The 23,447-nt window shown below is 43.8% G+C and overlaps 1 protein-coding gene across 1 annotated transcript in view; it reads left to right on the top strand.

Annotated features, from left to right (window-relative positions):
* slc24a3 (solute carrier family 24 member 3) overlaps window positions 1-23,447 on the top strand; it is a 172,619-nt gene that overhangs the window by 148,828 nt on the left and 344 nt on the right. Inside the window, exons 7-16 of the mRNA XM_076077520.1 lie at window positions 71-145; window positions 525-550; window positions 666-719; window positions 1,247-1,374; window positions 1,809-1,969; window positions 3,475-3,715; window positions 9,486-9,652; window positions 17,472-17,586; window positions 18,199-18,311; window positions 23,172-23,237. Coding sequence (XP_075933635.1) covers window positions 71-145; window positions 525-550; window positions 666-719; window positions 1,247-1,374; window positions 1,809-1,969; window positions 3,475-3,715; window positions 9,486-9,652; window positions 17,472-17,586; window positions 18,199-18,311; window positions 23,172-23,237 — 1,146 coding nt within the window. The remainder of the gene's footprint in view (window positions 1-70; window positions 146-524; window positions 551-665; window positions 720-1,246; window positions 1,375-1,808; window positions 1,970-3,474; window positions 3,716-9,485; window positions 9,653-17,471; window positions 17,587-18,198; window positions 18,312-23,171; window positions 23,238-23,447) is intronic.

Raw genomic sequence — 23,447 nt, 5'->3', positions numbered from 1 at the left:
CAAAAGAAATGTAGTTCAGTATCTGCAAGTTTTTGCATAGTCACTCCTTCTGCCTGTCTGTCTCTCCCAGACGATACATCTGACCCGCTGGCCTCTGATCAGAGACTCTACGTACTACACACTGTCCATCTCTGCTCTTCTAGTGGTAAGGAACAGCTTCACGTAACCTAAACACAGTCATATCTTGTTATTGATATTATTACTTTATTTGTCTCAATGCTTTTATTTTATTTATGAGTTCATTTTTATCGATTTGTGTTGTTGTTTCATCTCATGAAGCTGAACTCTTCAGTTCTTTGTTGGGCCTCACTCTTGAGCTTTCTGTTGTTTTATGCTCTTGATTTTGCTGCTTTGTCTGTTTATATAAATAAAGTTATTATTATTGTCATTATATAGACACTCATCCTGGAGCGGGTGGAGAAATAAGATTAGATATTTTGAAATGTGTGATTTAAACAGCTGTATGAAATTCCATGTTCACATCTATCATTCTCACTTTTCTGTCACGTTCTCCCATTTTACAGTTCATATATGATGAAAAAGTGGTTTGGTAAGTCAGCTTTTCTTTGAATAAATTTGGACTGTTTCAAATGATTCACAAGAATTAACGAGCAATTTACAAAATACTTCACGTTGTAAATTGATCCAAACTGTGTGTTTTCCAGGTGGGAAGCTCTCACTTTGATTCTGATGTACTTCGTCTACATTTTGATCATGAAGTAAGTGATGCAGCTTCATTTGTTACACGGTTTGAACTCTTAAAAACAGATGTTTCCCATCGGTATCACAGCGTCTGAGAGAGAGACATGTCAGAGAGAGATATGTCAGAGAGAGACATGTCTGTCTGACATGTCTCTCTCTGACATGTCAGAAACTCCTCAAGCTCCTGCAGCCCCCCCCCCCCCCCCCCCCCCCCCCCCGCCCCCATATTGGTGGACCCGCTAGAGGGAAGGGAGACACGGGAGACCCAGAACCAGGACTGTCTGACCCTACTGCATTTGTTTTAGGTTTTCAGAAGGGACTCTGGTGCTCGGAAACACTACAGCACAAAATTAAAGTTCGTTGGAACATCAAATATTAATTGCAGATAATCAGTGTATTGAACACGATAAATCAGTTGCAGACTTCAGGTTTAATAAAACAACACTGTCCAACAGTTGCAACATATTTTTTGATTAAAGCCATTTCACTTCTACTGTATATAAATGTTGGAAGAGATTTGGATTTGACCTGACCTTTGTTTCAGGATGAACTCCCACGTTGTTCGTTTTCTGGAGAGGCGGAAGAAGAACTCGCCCAGTTTGAGGAACGGAACGGCCAATAACGGTGAGCTAGACGATGGCTGTGACGCTACCGCCGTCCTGCTGAAGAAAGGTACACTTTGTTTTTCACAAGGAATAGTTCCATTACGACTCCATCTGTTTTTGCATTAACGTTGGTTTACCACTTAAAGAAACACAGCGCATGTTAATGACTGAGCAGGGTTGGAGCTAGGCTAGCTGTTTCCCTCTGCTTCTAGTCTGTTATGCAAAGCTAACCTCCCTGCCCCATCTACATATTGGTACTTGGATGTGTTCTCTTGTGGTCATCAGTGCATACATGTGGTTGCATGCGTGTGTGTGTGTGTGTGTGTGTGTGCACTAGCCTACCTATCTAACAGTGGGCTTAGGCGTCGTTACACAGTCTCTAACAGGGGACGGTGTCCCCAACAGGGGACATTTTGGAGGTCCCCTGATGGTCATGCCTTAAATCAAGCTAAAATCATGTCCAAAACCCTGCGTGTATGTGTGTGTGTATGTGTCCTACAGCAAACCACCACAGGAAGCCGTCGGTGCTGATGGTGGACGAGCTGCTGTCGGCGTACCCCCACCAGCTGTCCTTCTCCGAGGCCGGCATGAGGATCATGATCACCAGTCACTTCTCCCCGAGAACCCGCCTCACCATGGCCTCGCGGATGCTCATCACTGAGGTCAGGATACACACACACACACACATGGGTAGACCGCAGTGTGTTTCAGACAACCTCTTTAAGAAGGCCCCCAGCCGAGAAACCAGATCCACCATTGAAGCTTCCAGGCATTGTGTGTTTCTTTTTTTAGACATGGTGTAGAAAAATTCCTTCTGATCGTGATTTTCTTCACAATTTCCAATTTTTGGAAGTTGTCTGACCTGCCGATTCAAATTTTCTTTCTTTCTAAAAACTATTATCGACGGCATACACAAACATTTTTAAATCAAATTGTCTGTTCCTAACAAAACATTGACTAGACATATTTGGTTACTTAGATGTGCTCCAAAACTGCATCAAGTTACAGGACCTTCTCTCAGTCTCTCCTTATTTTAGTCTCAATCTACAAAGATTTCTTAATTTTTTTTATAATTTCTCATCCTGAATGACTTATTTCTAAGAAACTTCTGAGCACATATCTGGTAAACTCAAGATTTAAAGAGGTGCTTTTGTGCCATTCTTTGTGGAGAAACTCAGTTTTACAGATGTGTAAAAATCAACTAAGAATGTTTTTGGTCGAGTACAAATGTTTCTAAATGTTTTGTTTTTTGTCTTCTCTCTGTCATATGTCATAAAACTACGTGTGTAAATTCCACCGTGCTCTACTTTCTACCGGTCCTGTGCTGTATTTTGAGTAAAAAGTTCCCTAAAATGAAAAAAAAAATGATATTTTGGTTTCATTGCCAGAATGCAGTTGTTTCTCTGTCTACGTAGAGAAGATCAAATTATTCTACGTTAAACATGTTGGCATGAACAGCTGCGTACTTTGCCGGTTAAATGTGATGATGACAAACCACGATTCACGTTCGACAATGTTTAGCTTAAGCTAACGTACAGACAGGAAAGCCTCCGACTCTTTGGATGTCTCAACGCTTAAAAACAATGAAATTATGTGATTAATAGATTAAAGGAGATCATTTACACTCTGCACTGCTAAGCGGCCTGTCTGAAATGACTCACCACTCTGTCGGTCATTATGTAATCATAGAGTGGTGTTTTTTCTATTGCAAACAATATTTTGCTGAGCATTAAATTACACCGACACACAGCTGAGTGGATATGGCGGTTGTCATAATAGCCGGTGAAATTAAACTCTACTACAGCTTGTTATAACACTATTTATTATACCCACATGAGCTCATAACTAGTCTCCTTCTTATCTTTAAACTAAGACACACAAATCGTCCTGCACTTATGCTTGCTGACTGACCTATCAAATAGCTTAAAAAGTCACCTTCAAATGTCAACAAAGCGATGATTGTTTTGTGCTTTCAGTTTGATTTAAACTGATTTAAAACAAATACTGACTGTAAAAGCAGAAAGAAATTCCCAGTAAATATATTGATATGTCACCCAATTCTCAGTTTCATATGAACAAATGAAGCTGCTGTGTAAATAGGAAACAGACTAGTTCTATCGATACACTTGTATTTCATTCTGTGTGTGCGTGCGTGTGCGTGACACAGAGACAGCGACTAATCAACACACGCACTCTGACCAACGGCGACTCCGACGTTCCAGTCAAAGGAGGAAGTAGGCGGGGTGTAGAAAACGGGCTGTCCGGGGCTGAGAGGGGCGGAGGCGTTCGCCGTGATGACCGGGAGGCAGGCAACGAGACGGAGAACGAAGACAACGAGAACAATGAGAACGACGAGGAAGAAGAAGAGGAGGATAGAGGGGGACCCTTAGTGCCCTTCCAGTGCCCAGGTACCTGCTGGAGAAGGGTCTGTGTGGGATGTGTTATTGAAATGATTTATTTCGTGTCACTTTTTGCTGCACACTCTCTCACACTCTCACACACACACACACACACACACACACACACACACACACACACACACACACACACACACACACACACACACTGCAAGAAAAATGGTACCAGCACGTAACCGCCACGAAAACCACAAATGATAGTTTTTACATATATCTTTATGTTTACATGTTATCCAAACGAGATATGTGTTAATAATACTTCATTTTCACTGCACGGTTTGACTCGACTCACTTTTGGTACCAGGTTATTTTCTCTTTGCAGTATTTCTACTGCAGATAGTAACCCCTCACTGTACAGTAGGTGGGATTCTCAGATGATCACCGTAGCAACGCTGCATGCAACTGCATTGACATCTTCAATGAAGAAGTGTCTTAAACCTGCATTCTCTCTAGTGTCCACCAGGGGGCGACTCCGCTGGTTTTATAGAAGTCTATGAGAAAATGACTCTACTTCTCTCTTGATTTATTACCTCAGTAAACATTGTAAACATGAGTTTATGGTCTCAATCTCTAGTTTCAAGTCTTCTTCAATACAGCATGATGTTCATTTAGTACATTATGGTCCATTTAGAGTCAAACAGACCATAAAGCAGGGGATGCTTTAGGGCGGGGCTACAGTGATTGACAGGTCACTGCCAGAGATTTATACGGCGTCTCTACGTCACTCCTCCTCAGTCCAAATATGGTCACTTCTGTTTATTGACTGCAAAAAACAACATGGTGACGGCCGTAATCCAAGATGATGACGGTGTAACCACTGAACTCGAAGCTTCCAAACATCAGACCACAAACCAATGAGTGACGTCACCATGACTACGTACACTTCTTATATAGTCTGTGTGCGGTACAGTTTTGCAGAGCCCTGCCATGTGTCTTGCTCGTGCCCAGCACAAGATGGTCCCCACCCCCCCATTACCAATGTAATATATAAACATGTGGATTGCACTTAAACCCACCCTTGGCTTTTTTCTCATGGTAGTTCTACTACACAGACAAGTGCCGAGATGCGGTAAACGAGGAGTTAAGCAACAGACTAATATAATTGTTCTGATTGATTGAGATTAAGATGTACCTCAATACATGCACACACGTAAGAATAAGAATATTTCCAAAAATGTTTCCCTATACCTTTGAGAGATTTGTACTTTACGGTACGGATTTGTAGCATAGAACATTTGGTGCAAACAATTCTGTTTTCAGAATTAGTAATTATTTGCAGGAGAACGCGTTTTTTTCTATAATGCATTTACAGGTCGTTAAATGTTGATTTGAGGTTGTTGACAGTCACGCACAAAACATGCAACCCATTTAGCTTTTTTTAAATTTTTTATATCGTTTCCACTTGAACAGCAGACTTTCAAAAACGCAAAAGGGTTTTCAAAACAGAAAAATCATATTAAAGGGCTGAATTACACAAACATCATCCAATAAAGTTGATGAAAGTGCAAAGTGAATTGATGATTAAGACAAAAAAAACATGAATCGAGATTTAAACACAACTCTGTGAGAGCATCTATTGTTGATCATCTGCAAGACTGATTCTTATCAAATCAGGCACGATTAAATTGTCTTTATCCAAATATTTTGAAATTTGAAAACAGTTTAGTATAGTAAAGTATAGTGCAATACATATATATATATATATATATATATATATAGTATAGTGCTCGGAGGCAAGGCAGGAGAGCACACAGCCAAGCCCAGTCAGATTATATGACAATAAAGAACATTTGAAACCGTCAGTCAACTGTGTGCTAGCGTCATTGTGCTCACAAGACCCACCGGGTAGCAGGGAACCTGTTACAGTGGAGCCCAACGTGGGGCCGGAGCACAGAGAGATGGACGCAGCAGCACCGGAGGCACCGACACAGCCGATTATGGTGCTGGGCCAGATGCTGGGAGGGATCGCGGCCATGCAGTGGGACCAGGCCGAGACGAACCGGCAGTTCCTAGGGGCGCTCCAGGCCCAGGCGGACCGGCAGGCCCGCGCCCTGGAGCAGCTTGCAGCCCGGGCAGCGTCAGCCCCGCCAGTGACGCCCCCCTCTCCGTTGGCCGGGGTAGTCCTTCACAAGATGAGTGCCGCCGACGATGTGCAGTCATTTCTGGACACATTCGAAGCAACTGCGGAGGCGTGCGGATGGCCCGCGGTAGAGTGGGGGGTCCGGCTTCTGCCTCTCCTCACTGGGGAGGCACAAACAGCGGCCCTGGGGCGGCCACCGGCTACGCGGACGTGCGTAAAGCGGTCACCGATCGCCTTGGCCTGTCTCCGGAGGACTCAGGGGGGTGTACATCAGGCAATGGTGGATACTGGCTGTACACAGTCTATGATTCACCAGAGCCTGGTTCGGCCCGGGGCATTGGTGGAGGCATTGTGGGTGAAAATTAAGTGTGTGCATGGGTATGTTCACGAATATCCTGTGGTGTCAGTAGAAATTAGATACATGGGGAAAAAACATAGTCTGAAGGTGGCGGTTAGCTCCCGCCTTACGCACCCCCTAATCTTGGGAACAGATTGGCCAGGGTTTAATAAATTAATGGGGCCAGGTGCGGGGGTGCGTTCACGACAGACAGGGTCATGCGGTATGTGTGCTGTGCTCAGCGGTGACGCGAGGTTGTCCGACGCTGCAGACGGGGAGGGGGAACCGGTGGAGACTCCACCGGGTCCCGAAATACACTCCATGGAAGATTTTCCACTTGAGCAGTCTCGGGATGATACTCTACGCTCAGCCTTTGACCAAGTGATACGCATTGATGGTCAGCTGGTGCGCCTTGACGCAGCGCAGTCATATCCGCACTTTTCATTGATTAGGGACAGGTTGTATAGAGTGAGTCGTGACACTCAGTCAGGTCAGGAAAACACCCAGTTGCTGGTACCGAAAAGCCGTCGGGAAAGTATTTTCCAGGCGGCTCACTATAACCCGATGGCTGGCCACATGGGATATGAAAAAACACTAGACCGGATAATGACCCGATTTTATTGGCCAGGTATTCGGGGGGGATGTGCGCCGATGGTGTGCATCCTGCCCGGAGTGTCAATTGGTAAATCAACCGGCCATTCCAAGGGCGCCTTTACGTCCTCTGCCATTAATGGAGGTCCCATTCGAGCGAATCGGCATGGACCTCATCGGGCCATTTCACCGGAGTGCACGTGGATATCGCTTTGTGTTAGTCCTAGTGGATTACGCAACACGATATCCCGAGGCAGTGCCATTGCGCAACATTTCTGCAAAGAGTGTCACGCAGGCTCTGTTTCAGGTCATCTCCCGGGTCGGAATCCCGAAAGAGATTCTGACTGACCAGGGCACCTCGTTCATGTCACGCACACTGAGAGAACTTTACGGATTACTGGGCATTAAATCTATTCGGACCAGTGTTTACCACCCACAGACCGAGCGTCTGAATAAAACTTTAAAGTCCATGATCCGTAAATTTATTAACGACGATGTACGTAATTGGGATAAATGGCTTGATCCTCTGTTGTTTGCAGTGCGGGAGGTTCTCCAGGCCTCCACGGGATTTTCTCCCTTCGAATTACTGTTTGGCAGGACACCACGGGGGGTGCTCGACCTGATTAAAGAAAACTGGGCGGAAGGTCCGAGCACCGGGAAAAATGAGATCCAATACGTCCTGGACCTGCGAGCAAAACTCCACACACTGGGCCGGATGTCACGTGAGAATTTGCTCCAGGCCCAGGAACGTCAACAACGGCTGTACAACAGAGGGGCCAGGCTGAGACAATTCACACCGGGAGAAAAGGTACTTGTATTGCTAACGTGTTCTCCCTCCGGCCAGGACACACAAACCTCATAGAACACCAAATTGAGACTCCCCCGGGCGTGACGGTGAGGTTACGACCCTACAGGTTACCTGAACACAAAAGAAAAGTGGTTCAGAAGGAATTGGCGGCTATGCTGGAGATGGGGGTAATAGAAGAGTCCAACAGTGCCTGGTGTAGCCCCATTGTTCTTGTAGTCAAGAAGGACGGGTCTATACGGTTCTGTGTGGACTATCGCAGGGTGAATGATGTGTCACGATTCGATGCGTACCCAATGCCCCGGGTCGACGACCTCCTGGACCGACTGGGCACTGCACGTTTCTTTACGACACTGGATTTGACCAAGGGCTACTGGCAGATTCCTCTGTCGCCAGAGTCCAAGGAAAAATCGGCCTTCTCCACTCCGTTTGATTTGTACCAATTTACCACACTTCCCTTTGGGCTGTTCGGGGCCCCAGCCACGTTCCAACGCCTCATGGACCGGGTGCTGCGTCCACATGCTGCATATGCTGCCGCCTATTTGGATGATGTGATCATCCACAGCACCACCTGGGCGGAGCATGTGCAGCGGGTGGCCGCGGTGCTGGAGTCCCTGAGGCAGGTGGGGCTCACTGCCAACCCAGGGAAGTGTGCAGTTGGACGGAGGGAGGTACGGTATTTGGGGTACCACTTGGGCGGCGGACAGGTGCGCCCTCAGGTGGACAAAACTGCTGCTATCGCAGCCTGCCCGTGGCCCAAGACCAAAAAAGAGGTGAGGGGGTTTTTGGGGCTGGCGGGCTATTACAGGCGGTTAATCCCGGACTTTGCAGAGCTGACCAGCCCCTTGACCGACCTGACCCGGAAAGGTGCCTCAGATCCGGTCCAGTGGCCGGAGCAGTGCCGGTTGGCATTTGAGAGGGTGAAACAGGCTCTCTGTGGGGAACCACTCCTTCATACTCCTAACTTCTTTCTCCCTTTTACTCTGCAGACTGACGCGTCGAACAGAGGGCTGGGGGCCGTTTTGTCCCAGCAGGTACGGGGGGTTGACCGCCCCGTACTGTATATCAGCCGGAAGCTTTCCGAGAGGGAGGCCAGGTACAGTACGGTGGAGAAGGAGTGCCTGGCCATCCGGTGGGCGGTCAACTCCCTGCGCTATTACCTCCTGGGGCGCTCATTCACCCTCTGGTTGGACCACGCCCCGCTCCAGTGGCTCCACCGCATGAAAGATACCAACGCCCGGATCACTCGGTGGTATCTGGCGTTACAGCCATTTAATTTCAAAGTGGTCCATAGGCCGGGGGCGCAGATGACCGTGGCCGACTTCCTCTCCCGCTCTCATGGGGGGGGGGGGGGGGAGTAGGTCAGGCCGGATGGCTCCCCGGCCTAAGTCGGGCGGTGGGGGTATGTGGTGGCGGGCGTGGGTGGGCTCAGCTGTGGAGGGGACGGAGTGTGGGAGTGGTTCAGGGAACGGTGCCGGGAAGAGATTTAATTAGGCGCAGCTGAAACGGATCCTGCTTGTCTCACTCTCGGCTGTATTTAATCACCAGTAAGGACGGAGGTGAGGGGGACAGCTGACATTGGTACAGCAGGACGGGAGATCACTGCAAACTCCCGCGGCGTGTGCTCGGAGGCAAGGCAGGAGAGCACACGGCCAAGCTCAGTCAGATTATATGACAATAAAGAACATTTGAAACCGTCACTCAACTGTGTGCTGGCGTCATTGTGCTCACAAGACCCACCGGGTAGCAGGGAACCTGTTACATACTGCATTTAACTTTGGTTTGTTCGTTTGTGTCTCACTTTGCAACAAGACATCCTGTCTATCAGATACTGTAGCAGTGACGGAGGAGGACAGCAAACTCTTCTGATGGGTGGACACTTTTAGAGGGTGTATAATTATCGGTTATGTGTATTTCAGTCTTGACCCTGTATTTGGTGTGTTTGCAGCCGGTGTGTGTAACAAGCTGAAGTGGCTGCTGGCCTGGCCTCTGTGCCTGCTGCTGTACTTCACCGTCCCCAACAGCTCCACGCCTCGCTGGGACAACTACTTCATGCTGTCCTTCGCCTGCTCCACCCTGTGGATTGCCGCCTTCTCCTACGTCATGGTCTGGATGGTGAGAGACTGGGAGACAAAAAAGAGAGAGAAGGCGAACTGGCAGAGATATAGATTAAAAAAAAAAATATATCAATGATATACTTTTCTGCCATAGCCTTTGTGATTTAATACATTTACATACGTGTTAAATCTTTTAATGTCTCGTGTAGCAGTTAAAGGAGCAGTGTGTAGGATTTAGTGGTATCTAGTGGTGAGGTTGCAGATTGCTTCCAACCTTTCCAAGTGTGTCGGAGAACTACGGTGGCCTTTGGCTAACTTAAAAACACAAAAAGGCCCTCTCTAGAGCCAGTATTTGGTTTGTTCTGGGCTACTGTAGAAACACGGCGGTGCAACATGGCACACACTCCGCTCCACTAGTAGATACGAAGGGCTCATTCTAAGCTAACAAAAATACGATTCCTAGTTTCAGTTGTTGATACACTAATGAAAACAGTTATGAATATTATATTCCATTTCTGCTAATAGATCCCTAAAATCCAACACACTGGACCTTTAACATGTGAAATTGATCAAGTTTTGCCATACAAACAAAGAATTGTCATTAGCTAGTAGACATTAGCTGCAGATATTGGCTCATAGAGCTATCACGTTTTAGCTCATTGTTTTGATTAGATTTTGTAACATTAGCTGTTTTTCAGTGACAAAGCTGTAAAACCACACTGCACTCCAGCTGCTCAGCATCAAAGAGCAGACAGACACAGTTAGCGACTAGCTAGTGAACACAGCGGAGCATTTAACGGCTAACGAGACAGATATTTTCCTCCAGAGTTGAAGACCAGGAACAAAAGAATGCTAATGCTGCTCCATGACTGCTCATGTGTAAATTGGCGATGGTTTGCTAACAGGTTAGCGATACAAACTTTGCAATCCTGTTATGTTTCAAATGTGTGCTGGCTTTGACATTGCTAACGTATTAGCACTCTACTGAGCAAAGTAGTTTTAAAGTTGCTTTAACTGATCATTTTGTCACTTTTGGGGTGGTGGAACAAGCTGAAAATACAACGTTGACATATCAACATTGGTTATGATATCACCTCAAAATCTCTGCATCGGAGCAATATTTATTATAATTAAAGCTGCAAACAGCATTGATCAGGCCCTCGCATCTTCACGCACGTCGAGGGTACTGGCAAGACTGTGGTTGATGCGGCCATGCATTTCTGTTACCATCATACACTGCTGCACGAGTTAAACGATATTTCCTGTGTCGACTAATGGCGTAGCCAGGTCAGTTTGCCTCAATTAAGCCTCAAATCTTTTGAGTATACAATCATAAATGTAAGCCTGTGAAAATCGACAAAAAACTGAATGTGTGTGAATGCGCTTCAGTGTTAGTAACATAACAGACTGTCAAAGTAAATCCAGGTCGTTTGTGCAGGTACCTCTGACAATCCCTGCTGAGTGACTCAAAGCTGGAAGCGTCGAGGAGAAATAGGAGAATGTATAGTTCCATGTGGGAAAAAAAACATATTTTTGTAAAGAAATAAGTTTAAGCCAAACGGTGAGCCAATGTAGAATAATTTATCATAAATTAGTCTGGATGCAGTTTGATTTTATTAAACAAACTTCACGTTGCATGAAATTACTTTACATTACGGCCTGTTCCAAAACGAACAAAAACAATTCAATTTACGATTAATGAAAACTCCACGTACAAGCGTGATTTGGAAACCTTTTTCATCCAATTTCTGCTCTCCAAACATCTTGGTTTGCACATATTTAGATCAGAGAAGTCTTTTTCTCATGGTGTGCCCACGAACCCTTTCAATAAGTTCAGTGTTTGGGCCGCTGTAATTATAGAATCCTGCTTACGTCCGTGGTTATCAGTAGGTGGCGCTTGTTAGGGTTAGATGTTTTCAGGGGAGACCCAGACCGCTGGACTTTCCAGTCGCACCAAAAATGAACTGGATCCGGTTAACAATCAAAAAGTATTTAATAAACAAGAGAAGCTAGAACAGTTGCAAACTGAATTACTCTATCGATATCAATATGTCCCCAGGGCAGAGTTCTCACAAGGCCCACTAAATAGCCCAGCCCAGCTGGTAAACTACCCAGAGTGGTAACGGCGCGAACTCTGGCAAAAACCCTCTGGAACTAAGCCTATATTTAAAAGTCTCTGTCCGAAAGTTTAAATGTCCAGTATCAGCCTCTGTGATTGGCCGAAATTCAATAGCCCCTCCTGGCTTGGGGCAGTTATCATCTCAGTGTTTGGTTGAAGTCGTCCGGACTCCTCCTCAGGTCCTGGTGGTCAGTTGTCCATCCCTCTGTTCTCTGCTGCACCTCTGTAAAGACTCACTCAAAATGTTCCCTTTCTGACCCTCAAAACTATTCATACAGTGTTTTAATACCTTTAGTGACTATACTTCTATGGTTTAATACATTCAATGAGTAAAATACTGTAACATAATATCCTCTACAAGTAAGAATATTGTAAACATAATACATTCCATAAGTAAATATTTTGTGACTTTTTAACCTATTTTGACATTATTATTATTATGACACTTCTACTCACCACTAGGGGTGTTATTTAATCCTACTTATAATATTTCTAATACTGAAATCCTTAACACGCTATGACAATGAGTTAATATTGGCATGCAGAAGTCCTAAAGTCATGACAGTCATCAAGAATGTCAAGTTTGGGACAGTCGAGTTACAACAGCTTGATGGATGATGGCGAACCATGTAAAATGGCTGCCACACCAAGTCCATGTTGTTCGATGAAACCTCAAGCTTTTAGTAACTTTTAATCACTAAGGTCTTTAGATTGATCTGACCGAATCTGAAGTCAATCGTGTCAAATCTCAAGGAGTTCGTTAAAGTATGACGCCTTGAAATGGCAAAAAAAACAATGGCTGATACAAATACAAAATTCAAAATGGCTGACTTCCTGTTGGGTTTAGAGCATGGCCCCATAAGACTTTTAAGTCTACATGTGATACATCTGCTTACCAAATTTTATACATCTAGGTGAAACGTACTGCGAGGGCTGCATTGTCGAAATCTTGTAGGGGGTGCTATCAAGCCAACTTGCCACTCTGAAACATTAAAATCACATCAGATAACTACATTCAGGATTTTAAATGTGTGTGCCATGTTTGGTTCTGGTTGGAGCATGTTTAGCCCCTCAAAAACACCTTTGTTTTTTATGGCGAAGAATGCGTCGCCACGGCAAACTTCGAGTAAGCTTTCATCACAAAGGTCTGAACTGACCAAATTTGAAGTTGATCTGATTAATTCTCTTGGAGGAGTTTGTTAAAGTACAGCACCTGGAAATGGCTGACTTCTGGTTGGGTTTAGAGCAGGGGTTGGCAACCTGCGGCTCGCGAACCGCATGCGGCTCTTTAGCCTCTCTGTTGCGGCTCCCTGAGTCTACATCCTACAACCGATAGATAATTCGGAATTTTACATATTAGGCACCGAGTCTAAAATTTAACCGGCGCTTCTTATTCAGCCGTTACGGCACTTGTTCGGCGGTGCAGGAAACACACCGACCAATGCATTGCAAATCACATCACGTGATGCAGCTCAGCCAATCAAATATGGGTATTCTGACAAGTTTCCTGACTCGAGCGAGGTTTACACACACGTGACACACGTGACTGAGACGAGGAAATAGAAAGAAGAGCAGGAAAATTGCGCTAATCGAAGAAGTTATCTCACATGACGTTCTCCAAAAAGAGAAACGTGTTCAGAGAGAATATAATTTATAAGCAAGAATGAACAGAATCTTATATGTTAATTATTCCCACAGGCAGTTAAATCCTCTACCCCTGTCAAGAGCTTTTCCCTGCAGGTGGCTAATCATGATTTTCAGACCCCCGCCCTCTGTAAACTATCAATGGATAAATCCAAAAAAAGAAAAGTCTCGGAGGAAAATAGAGAGTTTAACTCTGCGTGGACGTATTCATTTGCTTTCACTGCCAACGATGCTGGTTTACATGTATGCTTCCAGAACAAGCACACAGCATGTGCTGAAAAGTGTCACGCTGGAGATGAGCGAAAAAGAGCGAATTCTCAGCTGCTGCAGCAAACTCTCCTCTTCATAAGAGTTTGATATTGTTATATCAGGTAAAATTGCCAAAAAATGTCAAGAATTGTCTTTATTCTTGTTCTATATTTTCATAAATATGACAAACTATAGTTTTTGTATATATAATATAACTATATATACAACTTTATAAGCTGTGATATCAAATAAATAATTTTGCGGCTCCAGACTAATTTTATTTAGTGGAAAATAGGGCAAAATGGCTCTTTGGATAGTAAAGGTTGCCAACCCCTGGTTTAGAGCATGGCCCCATAAGACTTTTTTTTAAGTCCAAATGTGATACATGCCTACCAAATTTTGTAAATCTATGTGAAACATACTGCGAGGACTCCTTCGTTGAAATTTTGTAGGGGGCGCTATCGAGCCGACTTGCCACTCTGAAGCATTAAAACCATAATATGTAACTATATGCACTTTAAATCTGTGTGCCAAGTTTACTTATGTTAAGCCGCCACATCGCCACCCTTGAACAAATTCTTACAATCTTCACAATGAAGCATTATCAAGGTTTTAAGGCTTTTCTGACAAAATTTGAGAGGGATCTGATTAATCTGTGAGGAGCAGGATGTCAAAGTACACAACATATAACTTCATGTTACCACTAGGTGGCGCTATTACTATGATTCTAAATTGTCATATAGATGTGTTCAAGGTCAGGATGTTATGACATATGAGAAATCTGGAGTAGATTAGACAATGTACGGCCGAGTTACAACAACTTCCTCTTTCGTGGCGAATGGTCTATTTTTGCCACCACGCCACGGATACAGAGTTCGATAACTTTTTGATCTTTGAGTAAGTATTTACCAACATGGTCTCAAGAGCGTACTGACCAAATCTGAAGTTAATCAGGTGAAATCTCTAGAAGGAGTTCGTTAAAGTACGAAGGATTGAAATGGTCAAAAAACGTCATAAAATTGAAAATGGAACCTTGCTGTTTGGTTTAGGGCATACTTCCAAGAGGATCTTTTGTATGGCCCATCAAGTTACACATACCTACAAAATTTCAAACAGCTAGGTGAAACCCAATGTTGGGGCTACTCAAAAGGGGGCGCTATCGAGCCAATTTTTGATACCGCAGCTGGACACCCCAATGAGACTGTAATTTTCACCACGATTGCCTTGTGTGCCAACTTTCAAAATGTTACAAATATCCCAAGCACCTCCTTTTCGCAATGAAAGACCCACGATAATAATAATAAACATTAGAATAACAATCGGTCCTCCGCTCCGACAGTGCTCGGGCCCTAATAATCCTTACAATTTCAATAGGGCCTTCTCGCTGGCCCGACGTTGTCGGTTGCTCGGGCCCTAATAATCCTTACAATTTCAATAGGGCCTTCGCTGGCCCAATGTTGTCGGTTGCTCGGGCCCTAATAATAAGAAACATTGGAATTTCAATAGGGCCTTCGCTGGCCCGACGTTGCCGGTTGCTCTGGCCCTAATTAAAGCTGCGAGCAGCGATGACTGGGCCCTTGCATCCTCCCGCACGTCGGAGGTGCTGGCGGGACTCCGACTTACGTGGCTGAGAACGTCTTTCAATAGGGCCTTCGCTGGCCCGACGTCGGTTGCTCGGGCCCTAATTAAAGCTGCGAGCAGCGATGAAAGGGACCTTGCATCCTTCCGCACGTCGAGGGTGCTGGCGGGACTTACGCGGCTGAGAACTTCTGCGACCGTCTGACAACGCATCCACGAGTCCAATGTTTTTTTCCCGCGTGACGCTGGAAATGATGCTTTGCAAGTAGTCCACCGCTTCTTGTATCTGCTGTGTGACACACCGGTAAAACAATATAAAATAAAATAACAAATACAATTGCAAACAAGTTGTAAAGATACTGCGCTAAATCATATGGTTGAATAAAAATAACATGCATTGTGTTGCTCTATATCAAGTGTGAACCACATTATGTCTTTCTATGACCTATGACACATGTACAAAGTTCCATGAGTTTTTGAGCATCCCAAGCCACTCAACCGTCAGCTTCCTTTTTCATGGCAAATGATGCGTTGCAATGGCAACAGCGTTCATTGAAAACTCACAATATTCATGGTGAAGCATCTTCAATGTGTTAAGGCTATCCTTGCCAAATTTGAGACTGATCAGTTCAACTGGCTAGGAGTAAATAAAATAATAAAATGTGACTTTTCCTTTTGCCAGTAGGTGGCGCTATGACTATGTGAAAATCTTTGCATTGAAATATGGTCAGGCTTGACGTAGCATCATGCATAAGACATTTTGTGCAGATTGGATAATGTACCTTGGAGTTATAACAACTTCCCGTTTCATTGCTAATGGTGCAAAATGGCCACCACGCCACGTCAAGGTCCTTCCATGAAAACTCACGAATTTAATAATTTTTCATCACATAGGTCTTAAGAGCATCCTGACCAAATTTGAGGTCGATCCCATTAATTCTGTATGAGGAGTTTGTTAAAGTACAAAGGCTGAAAAAGTGAATGGGGTGAATTACTGTAGCACCCCCTAGTGGTTGAATGGAATTAAAATTGCAGGGTATGTTCCAGGATGCAATGTGCACATATGTAGCAAATTTAATGATTTTTGGACAAATGGTTTTGAAGTTATGTGTATTGATATACAAGCCATGCCCCTAAGAAGTTTATTGGTCCATATCTTCCAAACGCAATGAGGTATCAACAAGTTTTTAATGACTTTACATGATATTAATCCACTAATGATCGACAGCAAATTTGGTAACAATCGGACCTAGCGTGTAGGAGGAGTTTGCAAAAATTTGTTTTTCATAAAATTCAAAATGGCCTTCGCTGGCCCGACGTTGTCGGTGATCAGGCCTAATAAACATTTGAAGAACAATAGGTCCTCCGCTCCAACTAAGTCGGTGCTCAGCCCTAATAAACATTTGAAGAACAATAGGTCCTCCTCTCCGACTACGTCGGTGCTCCGTCCCTAATAAATCGCAGGAAACCTGAAAACAGTAATACACATAGTTGCTTTATTCAAAAATCACATCACAATCACATCACACTTGCTCTGTAATGACCCATGTTACTCATTCGGTCACTTCATGCTATTCTCCTTAGAATAAACCAAGCCTGTATATAAATAATAAAGTCCATGACTTCAAATACGGTCAGAAACTGTTTTTTATTCTTAATCCAAAAACATCCATGCTAATTGTCTTAATTTATCAGTGTAGGCTAGAAAAAGGAAGTAGGACGTAGGAAGAAGAAGCCACAATAAAAAGGCAGCATGCGGGAAAAGCTGGATGTTAACAAAGATGGATTCAAAATACTTGTTGTTTTTTTACCGTGCAACTACGTTATAAGTAAGGACATGCACTCGACCGCAAGGGTACACACAATGCGTCATGATGTGTTACGTTGAATTTAAATGCAACTTTTGTTTGTTTCAAAGAAAACCTCCACAGGTCACCTGTTATTGGTGATGGCGAGGTGGTGTACATTTGGTTTTTCCGAACAGCTTCTGGCTGCTGCTGGAAATAAGTTTGATGAGAGCAAAATCTTGTAGAGCTGACGGGAACTGCAGGTGATAATTCTGTGTGGGTTCATAGATGAGGTGCATCTTTACTCCACATATCAATCGTTAATATGAGAAAGTATTATTATTGAACATTTTGTATTGTTTTGAACAGTATTTTCTGTTCCAAACCCATCTAAAGCTGTCTCTTTTTCATTTCTTTCTCCCCAGTAGTTAAAAAACACACACACGCACAATTGCCAAAGATACAAGCAGTAATAGTCTTCGTCTGTGTCCATCTGTCAGGTAACAGTGATAGGCTTCACACTCGGCATCCCAGATGTCATCATGGGAATTACCTTCCTGGCGGCCGGCACCAGCGTCCCTGATTGCATGGCCAGCCTAATAGTGGCACGACAAGGTAATCACACACACAAGATGACAGGTTACCAAGCTGTTATTTAACACACACACACACACACACACACACACCTACGGCCCCGATGGAAGCCAAACAACAGCATCAAAGTGAAGCCACTATCAAAGAGCCAATAGGAGAGGGGAGGAGATGAGGGAGATAGAGATTGGTGGGTGGGGGGGTGTCATCTTTTTCCAATGTCCCTCTTCTGTTCCTGTGGTGAGGCTTTAAAAGAAAGGGTGATGAGGGAAGACAGCCCGACAGGGTCCCTACCTCCATCCTTTTCATCTGTGTTTATTCTTGCTCCTGTCATCAAATATTAAACGGCCCTGTCTGTCTGGGGGGGGCAGTTTAGTCGTCCGTCCTCTGCTTTGTAGCTGCTGTCGCTTCATCGTTTCCGCGGGATGTCAGTCGGACAGATAGCTCTACTGATTTCGCCTGTGTCAACCTACCTCTTTCCAAATCTGTGGCAAACCCCCCCCACACACACAACTCTCAGTGTAGCTTCCTGTCTCCTCGTTGCCCACTAACTTTTCCCTTGATGCCGTCTCTCTGTCCCTTTCTTTTCCCGTTCTCTACATTTCCTCACACCACCGTCTCTGTCCGTCCGTCCAGGAATGGGAGACATGGCCGTGTCCAACTCCATTGGCAGCAACGTGTTTGACATCTTAGTGGGGCTCGGCCTCCCCTGGGCCCTGAAGACCCTGGCGATCAGCTACGGCTCCGATGTGAGTATCGCACTCCTCGATGCGCTTCACACCCCTCTCTTCTCAGGGTCAAACCTCAAAGTCACAAACACGTTACTGAAATCTCATACAGCAGTGGTGGTGGGGGGGCAGTGGAACTAGAGGGGGGGTGCGGCTTCACGGTACACACCGGTAAAACAATATAAAATAATATAATAACAAATACAATTGCAAACAAGTTGTAAAGATAGTACACTATATCTTTACAAGCTTTACAAGCACTATGGTCGGCCAAGAAGAGAGACCCAGTGTGTTGTGTGTCTTAACATACTGGCGGCAGACTGTATGAAGCCCACTACATTGAAAAGACACTTGGAAACCCACCACCCCGATCATGTGAACAAGCACCTTGAGTTTTTCAAAAATAAATAGGAAAAATGTCATGCCCAGCAGAGTCACTTTATGTATGTGACAACAAGCTTTTATTGAAAGCAATCAGAATAAAGTAAATCCACTTCAATCATTGCTGGATGTGTTATTTTCTTGTTTGAGAGAACCTGCTGTTAAATGTGAGGAAATATACGTTGTTTGCACTCAAAAGAAATTAAGTTTATTTTATTTAGAAATGAATATGTCAAAAAGCAATTTACATGTAGGAATATGAATGTGATCTATGCAGAGAGAGCACTGAGTAACTTGCACATCTTGTCTTTGATAAGTCATTACTCTATATGTAGGTCGGGTGCGGTGGGGGGGCTTACAATGTTCCTATATCATCAAAGGGGGCTTGACAGAAAAGTTTGGGAGCCACTGACATACAGTATGTAGGTGCTCATAAACTGAATGTTTGATCCTTCTAACTCCAAGGAATCTGGATTTGTTTTTGCAGTTTCAGTGATCTAGATTGTAGTTTGTAATGCAGCATTACTTTCTATGGTGAAACATAGCACTTCCTGTTTGCATCACCCAAAGCACGATGGGAGTTGTAGTACCAAAACTCAAAACAAGTGCACCCTAGATGGACATAAGAGAAAAGGAAAAACAAAAGGGGTGACAAAAATGAAATTAATAATGATGACGGAACAATCACATGTTACACAAACACATGCTTGTGGTTAACACACTGCTTTGATGATAAACCTGGAATACTCAGAATAGCAATGTTCAATTTATTTTTATTATTAGTTATGTTGTAAAAATACACCTCTTGTCCATAAACAACTTTTGACACAAGATATGGAGACAAACATACTTTAGTGGAGATCAAGTAGATATTTCACTGATGATTCACCTGCTGTCTGGCTGCTGCTTTTTGTAATGTGCAAACCTCAATATGAACATATATTTATATTAGTGCTGGGCAACGATTAAAATGTTTAATCGCGATTAATCACATGATTTTTTGCGATTAATCGCGATTCCTTCCACAACACTAATCGGCTGCAGTTTGTATCCACTTCTCTGTAGCATCTGTTAGCTTGTCTTGCTTTAGTTTATACTTCTCCCACACGCTGCATCAACGTAGTCTGCCGAAGACTTCCTCCACCGCTGCCAGTGAGCAACGGACTTTCAAAATAATGTAACAGACTGTCTCACCCAGCCGAGGAAACTCTGGAAACGGAGCAGGCAGGTCCGCATGGATATCCCTGCTGGCCGACCGTCTGCCAAACAGCCCTGAGCTGGGCTTCAACGGGTCTTCATCTCGAACCCACATCCTGTACTTGAACCAGCGGCGCTTTTCTCTCTGAAGTGCCGCGGAGTTAGCCTGCTAGCTAAACTGAGACAGCTAAGCTAAGCTAAGAAAGTGCACACTCACAGTCGCCGAAGTATAAAATAGTCGTAGCGGTCCGTAGTCGGTGCATAAGAAACACCGCTGCCACCAATGTGACCGAGCGTCCTGGGTTCTTGTATGAGGTGCACTTATAAGACGGTAATAAGCGGAGTCGGCAGACCAGACTTCTCGCTCAGCCCCCGGCTTCTCTCTTTATTTCTAACCCCCCCCTCGACCAGAAGCGGGAGTCACCTTTTCTCTACGGCAACCCTGAAGGGACATATCATCTCCAATACAAAACGATAAACATGAGACAGTCTGTTACAATAATAATACAAAAAAAATAAATTTATATTAAGATAAAATAATTGTCGGCGTTAATTAATGAATGCGTTAACGCAATAATAACGCGTTAACTTGCCCAGCACTAATATATATATATACATAAATAAATAAATAATCTACAAAATCACCAACTTTCAGGTAACTATGACATATCCAGGCTCCACTAGAAAGATCATAAAGCTCTGCATTAGAAGGAACGTATTGTACATACCACTAAAAGTGAGTGAAAATATGCTTTTTTTTAATGATTTGGATAAATAAACACTTTAAAACCCGACATTTCCGCCGAGCGCAGTTTACAGACCACCAGGGATACTGCTGGCTGATGTCGTTATTTCCCGAACAGCAGAAAGCCTCAGACAGCAGGTTTTAACATGCAGGCAGACTGTGAACCATGAGCGGTATCAGACACAATCATATTTTTATGTGAAATTCCATATTCCAGTGTAAAAAAATGTGTCTCACTGCGTCTTTGCCGTTGTTATAAGTTAACAGCTGAGCAGATAAGATACACATCGTATTTTGAGTTCTCGAGTTGTGTGGTGATAAAACACCGAACACAAGATAAAAACTGAAAAAGATGCTGTGCATCATCTGTGTACTTGAGATAATAAACTGCCTTTAAAAAAAATCATCTCAAATATCCCTGAAAAAAAGTCAACTTGATAAACTGACACAAGGCTCCATGAGATAACATGTCTGAATGATAACACGAGCTACAGGATACACAGTAGAACAACATCAAAGCAATTAAGTGGCTGAGAAACAAGCATGAAGAAAGGCTGTAATGGAGGTGAGCATGATAATGTGTGTGTGTGTGTGTGTGTGTGTGTGTGTGTGTGCGTGTGTGCGTGTGTGTGCGAGAGAGAGAATAAGGAATTAGTTGCTGACTTGCTGGTTCGATAATGAAAGCAGCTGCATTATCCCAAATTATTGACAAAAAGAAAATAAAGTATTAAAAGGAGGAGAAGGTACTCTCAGCTAGAGTTATTTATTGATATAGCAAAAGTGATTAACATTAAAGTGTGTGGCATTAGATACTCAGACGATGTGCTTAATAGACTCATGTACTGCTTGTCTTCACTGAGGATTGTAGGTCCACAGCATTCCTTAGAGTTGTCCATAATTAAAACTTCAACTCTACTTGGACCATTTGCACAGATTCATTGCGCCTCTACGCCGACTCCGTTGGAACGGATGGATTTTGGCGCAAAAGGTGGCCATTTTAAAATGCTGCTGTGGAGCTGAGAGGAAAGCTATTCCTTAGAGCAGCTTTAGAGGGATAGTTCAGATCTTTTGAAGTGGGGTTGTATGTGGTACTTATCTGTAGTCAGTGTATTACCCACAATATAAAGCAATATACTGCTTTAGACGGGGGAAGCAGAGAAACATTTTATCCACCTAAAAGAAAAGCTCACGTAGTAAATCTCTATGCAAGTGTGCGCTATATTTAGAATATTTTCACTGCTTTATCTTACGGTAAAGTAATTTATGTCAAACTACGATCTCTTCAAAGTCACACGACTCTACCGCTGCCTCCATCTGTTAGTTTGTTTGTGTCATTGTGTGACTTTGGTGAATCCGAACCCTTCAAAATACCAAAGTCACACAATAACACAAACTAACTAACCGATCGAGGCAGCGGTAGACCTGCAACTTCTGTGTCCTGGGAGGGAAAATTATGTTTTTATCAATGGAGTCTCGTGGCTTTAAAGAGAGCACAGATGGATTTATCGGCTTCAGTTCCCTTTATGAAAGGACGGTAAGGTAAAGCAGTGAAAATATAGCACGCTGAGGGCGTTGTTAGGGTTAGAACAAAGGATGAAGGAGCCTGCAGGCCGCAGGTACTCTTCTGCTGCGAGCTTCTTACTGCGCACGCGCATCAGAAGAATGAGCTGGACCCGGTTCAAAATTAAAACGATATTTAATGTACTACACAAAGTTCACTTACAAACTGAATTAACTATCAATAGTAATGTTCTCGAGAGCAGAGACCACATACACGCATCTCCTCACAGTCCGGCGCGGCCAGTTAGCTGAAAATGAGAGCTGCAGTGATCTGAGGTAAACTCCCTAAAACATTGTCTTTTGTATCCCCTGAGAGTCGGAAAGTGTCCGACACTGTCATAAAACATGTGAATGACCCTCCGTGGCGATTAGTGATTGGCTTCATTTGAATTCTGTCCCCTCCCATTATCGATCCCTTAGCAAAACATCTTGGCTCCTCGCAAAACATCTTGAACTCCTCCTCTCTGTCCTGCTGGTCAGCTTGGCATTTGACCGTCCCACTGGCCCCATCCTCCATCGATGAGGTCGCCTCCATTTGCTGCTGCATGTCTGACACCTCACTCAGAATCCCTATCTGACCCTCAAGACTATTCTTAGTGTTTTAATACCTACAGTGACTATACTTCTATGATTTAATACATTCAATGAGTTAATATACTGTAACATATAATATCCTCTATAAGTAAGAATATTGTAAACCTATAATACATTCCATATGGAAACATATTGTGACTAATATATTTATTATTGTAACACTTCTACTCACCACTAGGGGTGTTATTAAATCCTACTAATAATGCATTTAATACTGAAATTCTCCACAGCGTGCCGACCACCATCTACTGTAGGTTATCTCAGGAGAACCCCAGTTCAAAACATCCAAACTATACTTTTAGGATCGCAAAAGTGATGAAAGGAGAGTTCCAAAAGTTATTTTATGTTCTTTTTCTTCATAATGATGTAATAGTACTGATGCCTCACACATTATCTTCTTGCAGATCAAACTAAACAGCAAAGGACTGATCTTCTCTGTGTGGCTCCTGCTGGCGTCCGTGTTCCTGACCGTGAGTATATGACGCCATGTCTGAGGCTATACATGTCTGAGGACATACATGTCTGAGGACATACATGTCGTCTGAGGACATACATGTCTGAGGACATACATGTCGTCTGAGGACATACATGTCTGAGGACATACATGTCGTCTGAGGACATACATGTCTGAGGACATACATGTCGTCTGAGGACATACATGTCGTCTGAGGACATACATG

Source organism: Anarhichas minor, unplaced genomic scaffold, assembly GCF_050575085.1.
Source record: "Anarhichas minor isolate MPS153535 unplaced genomic scaffold, ASM5057508v1 ptg000060l, whole genome shotgun sequence".
NCBI lineage: Eukaryota > Metazoa > Chordata > Actinopteri > Perciformes > Anarhichadidae > Anarhichas > Anarhichas minor.
This window is presented reverse-complemented; position numbering and strand designations above follow the sequence as displayed.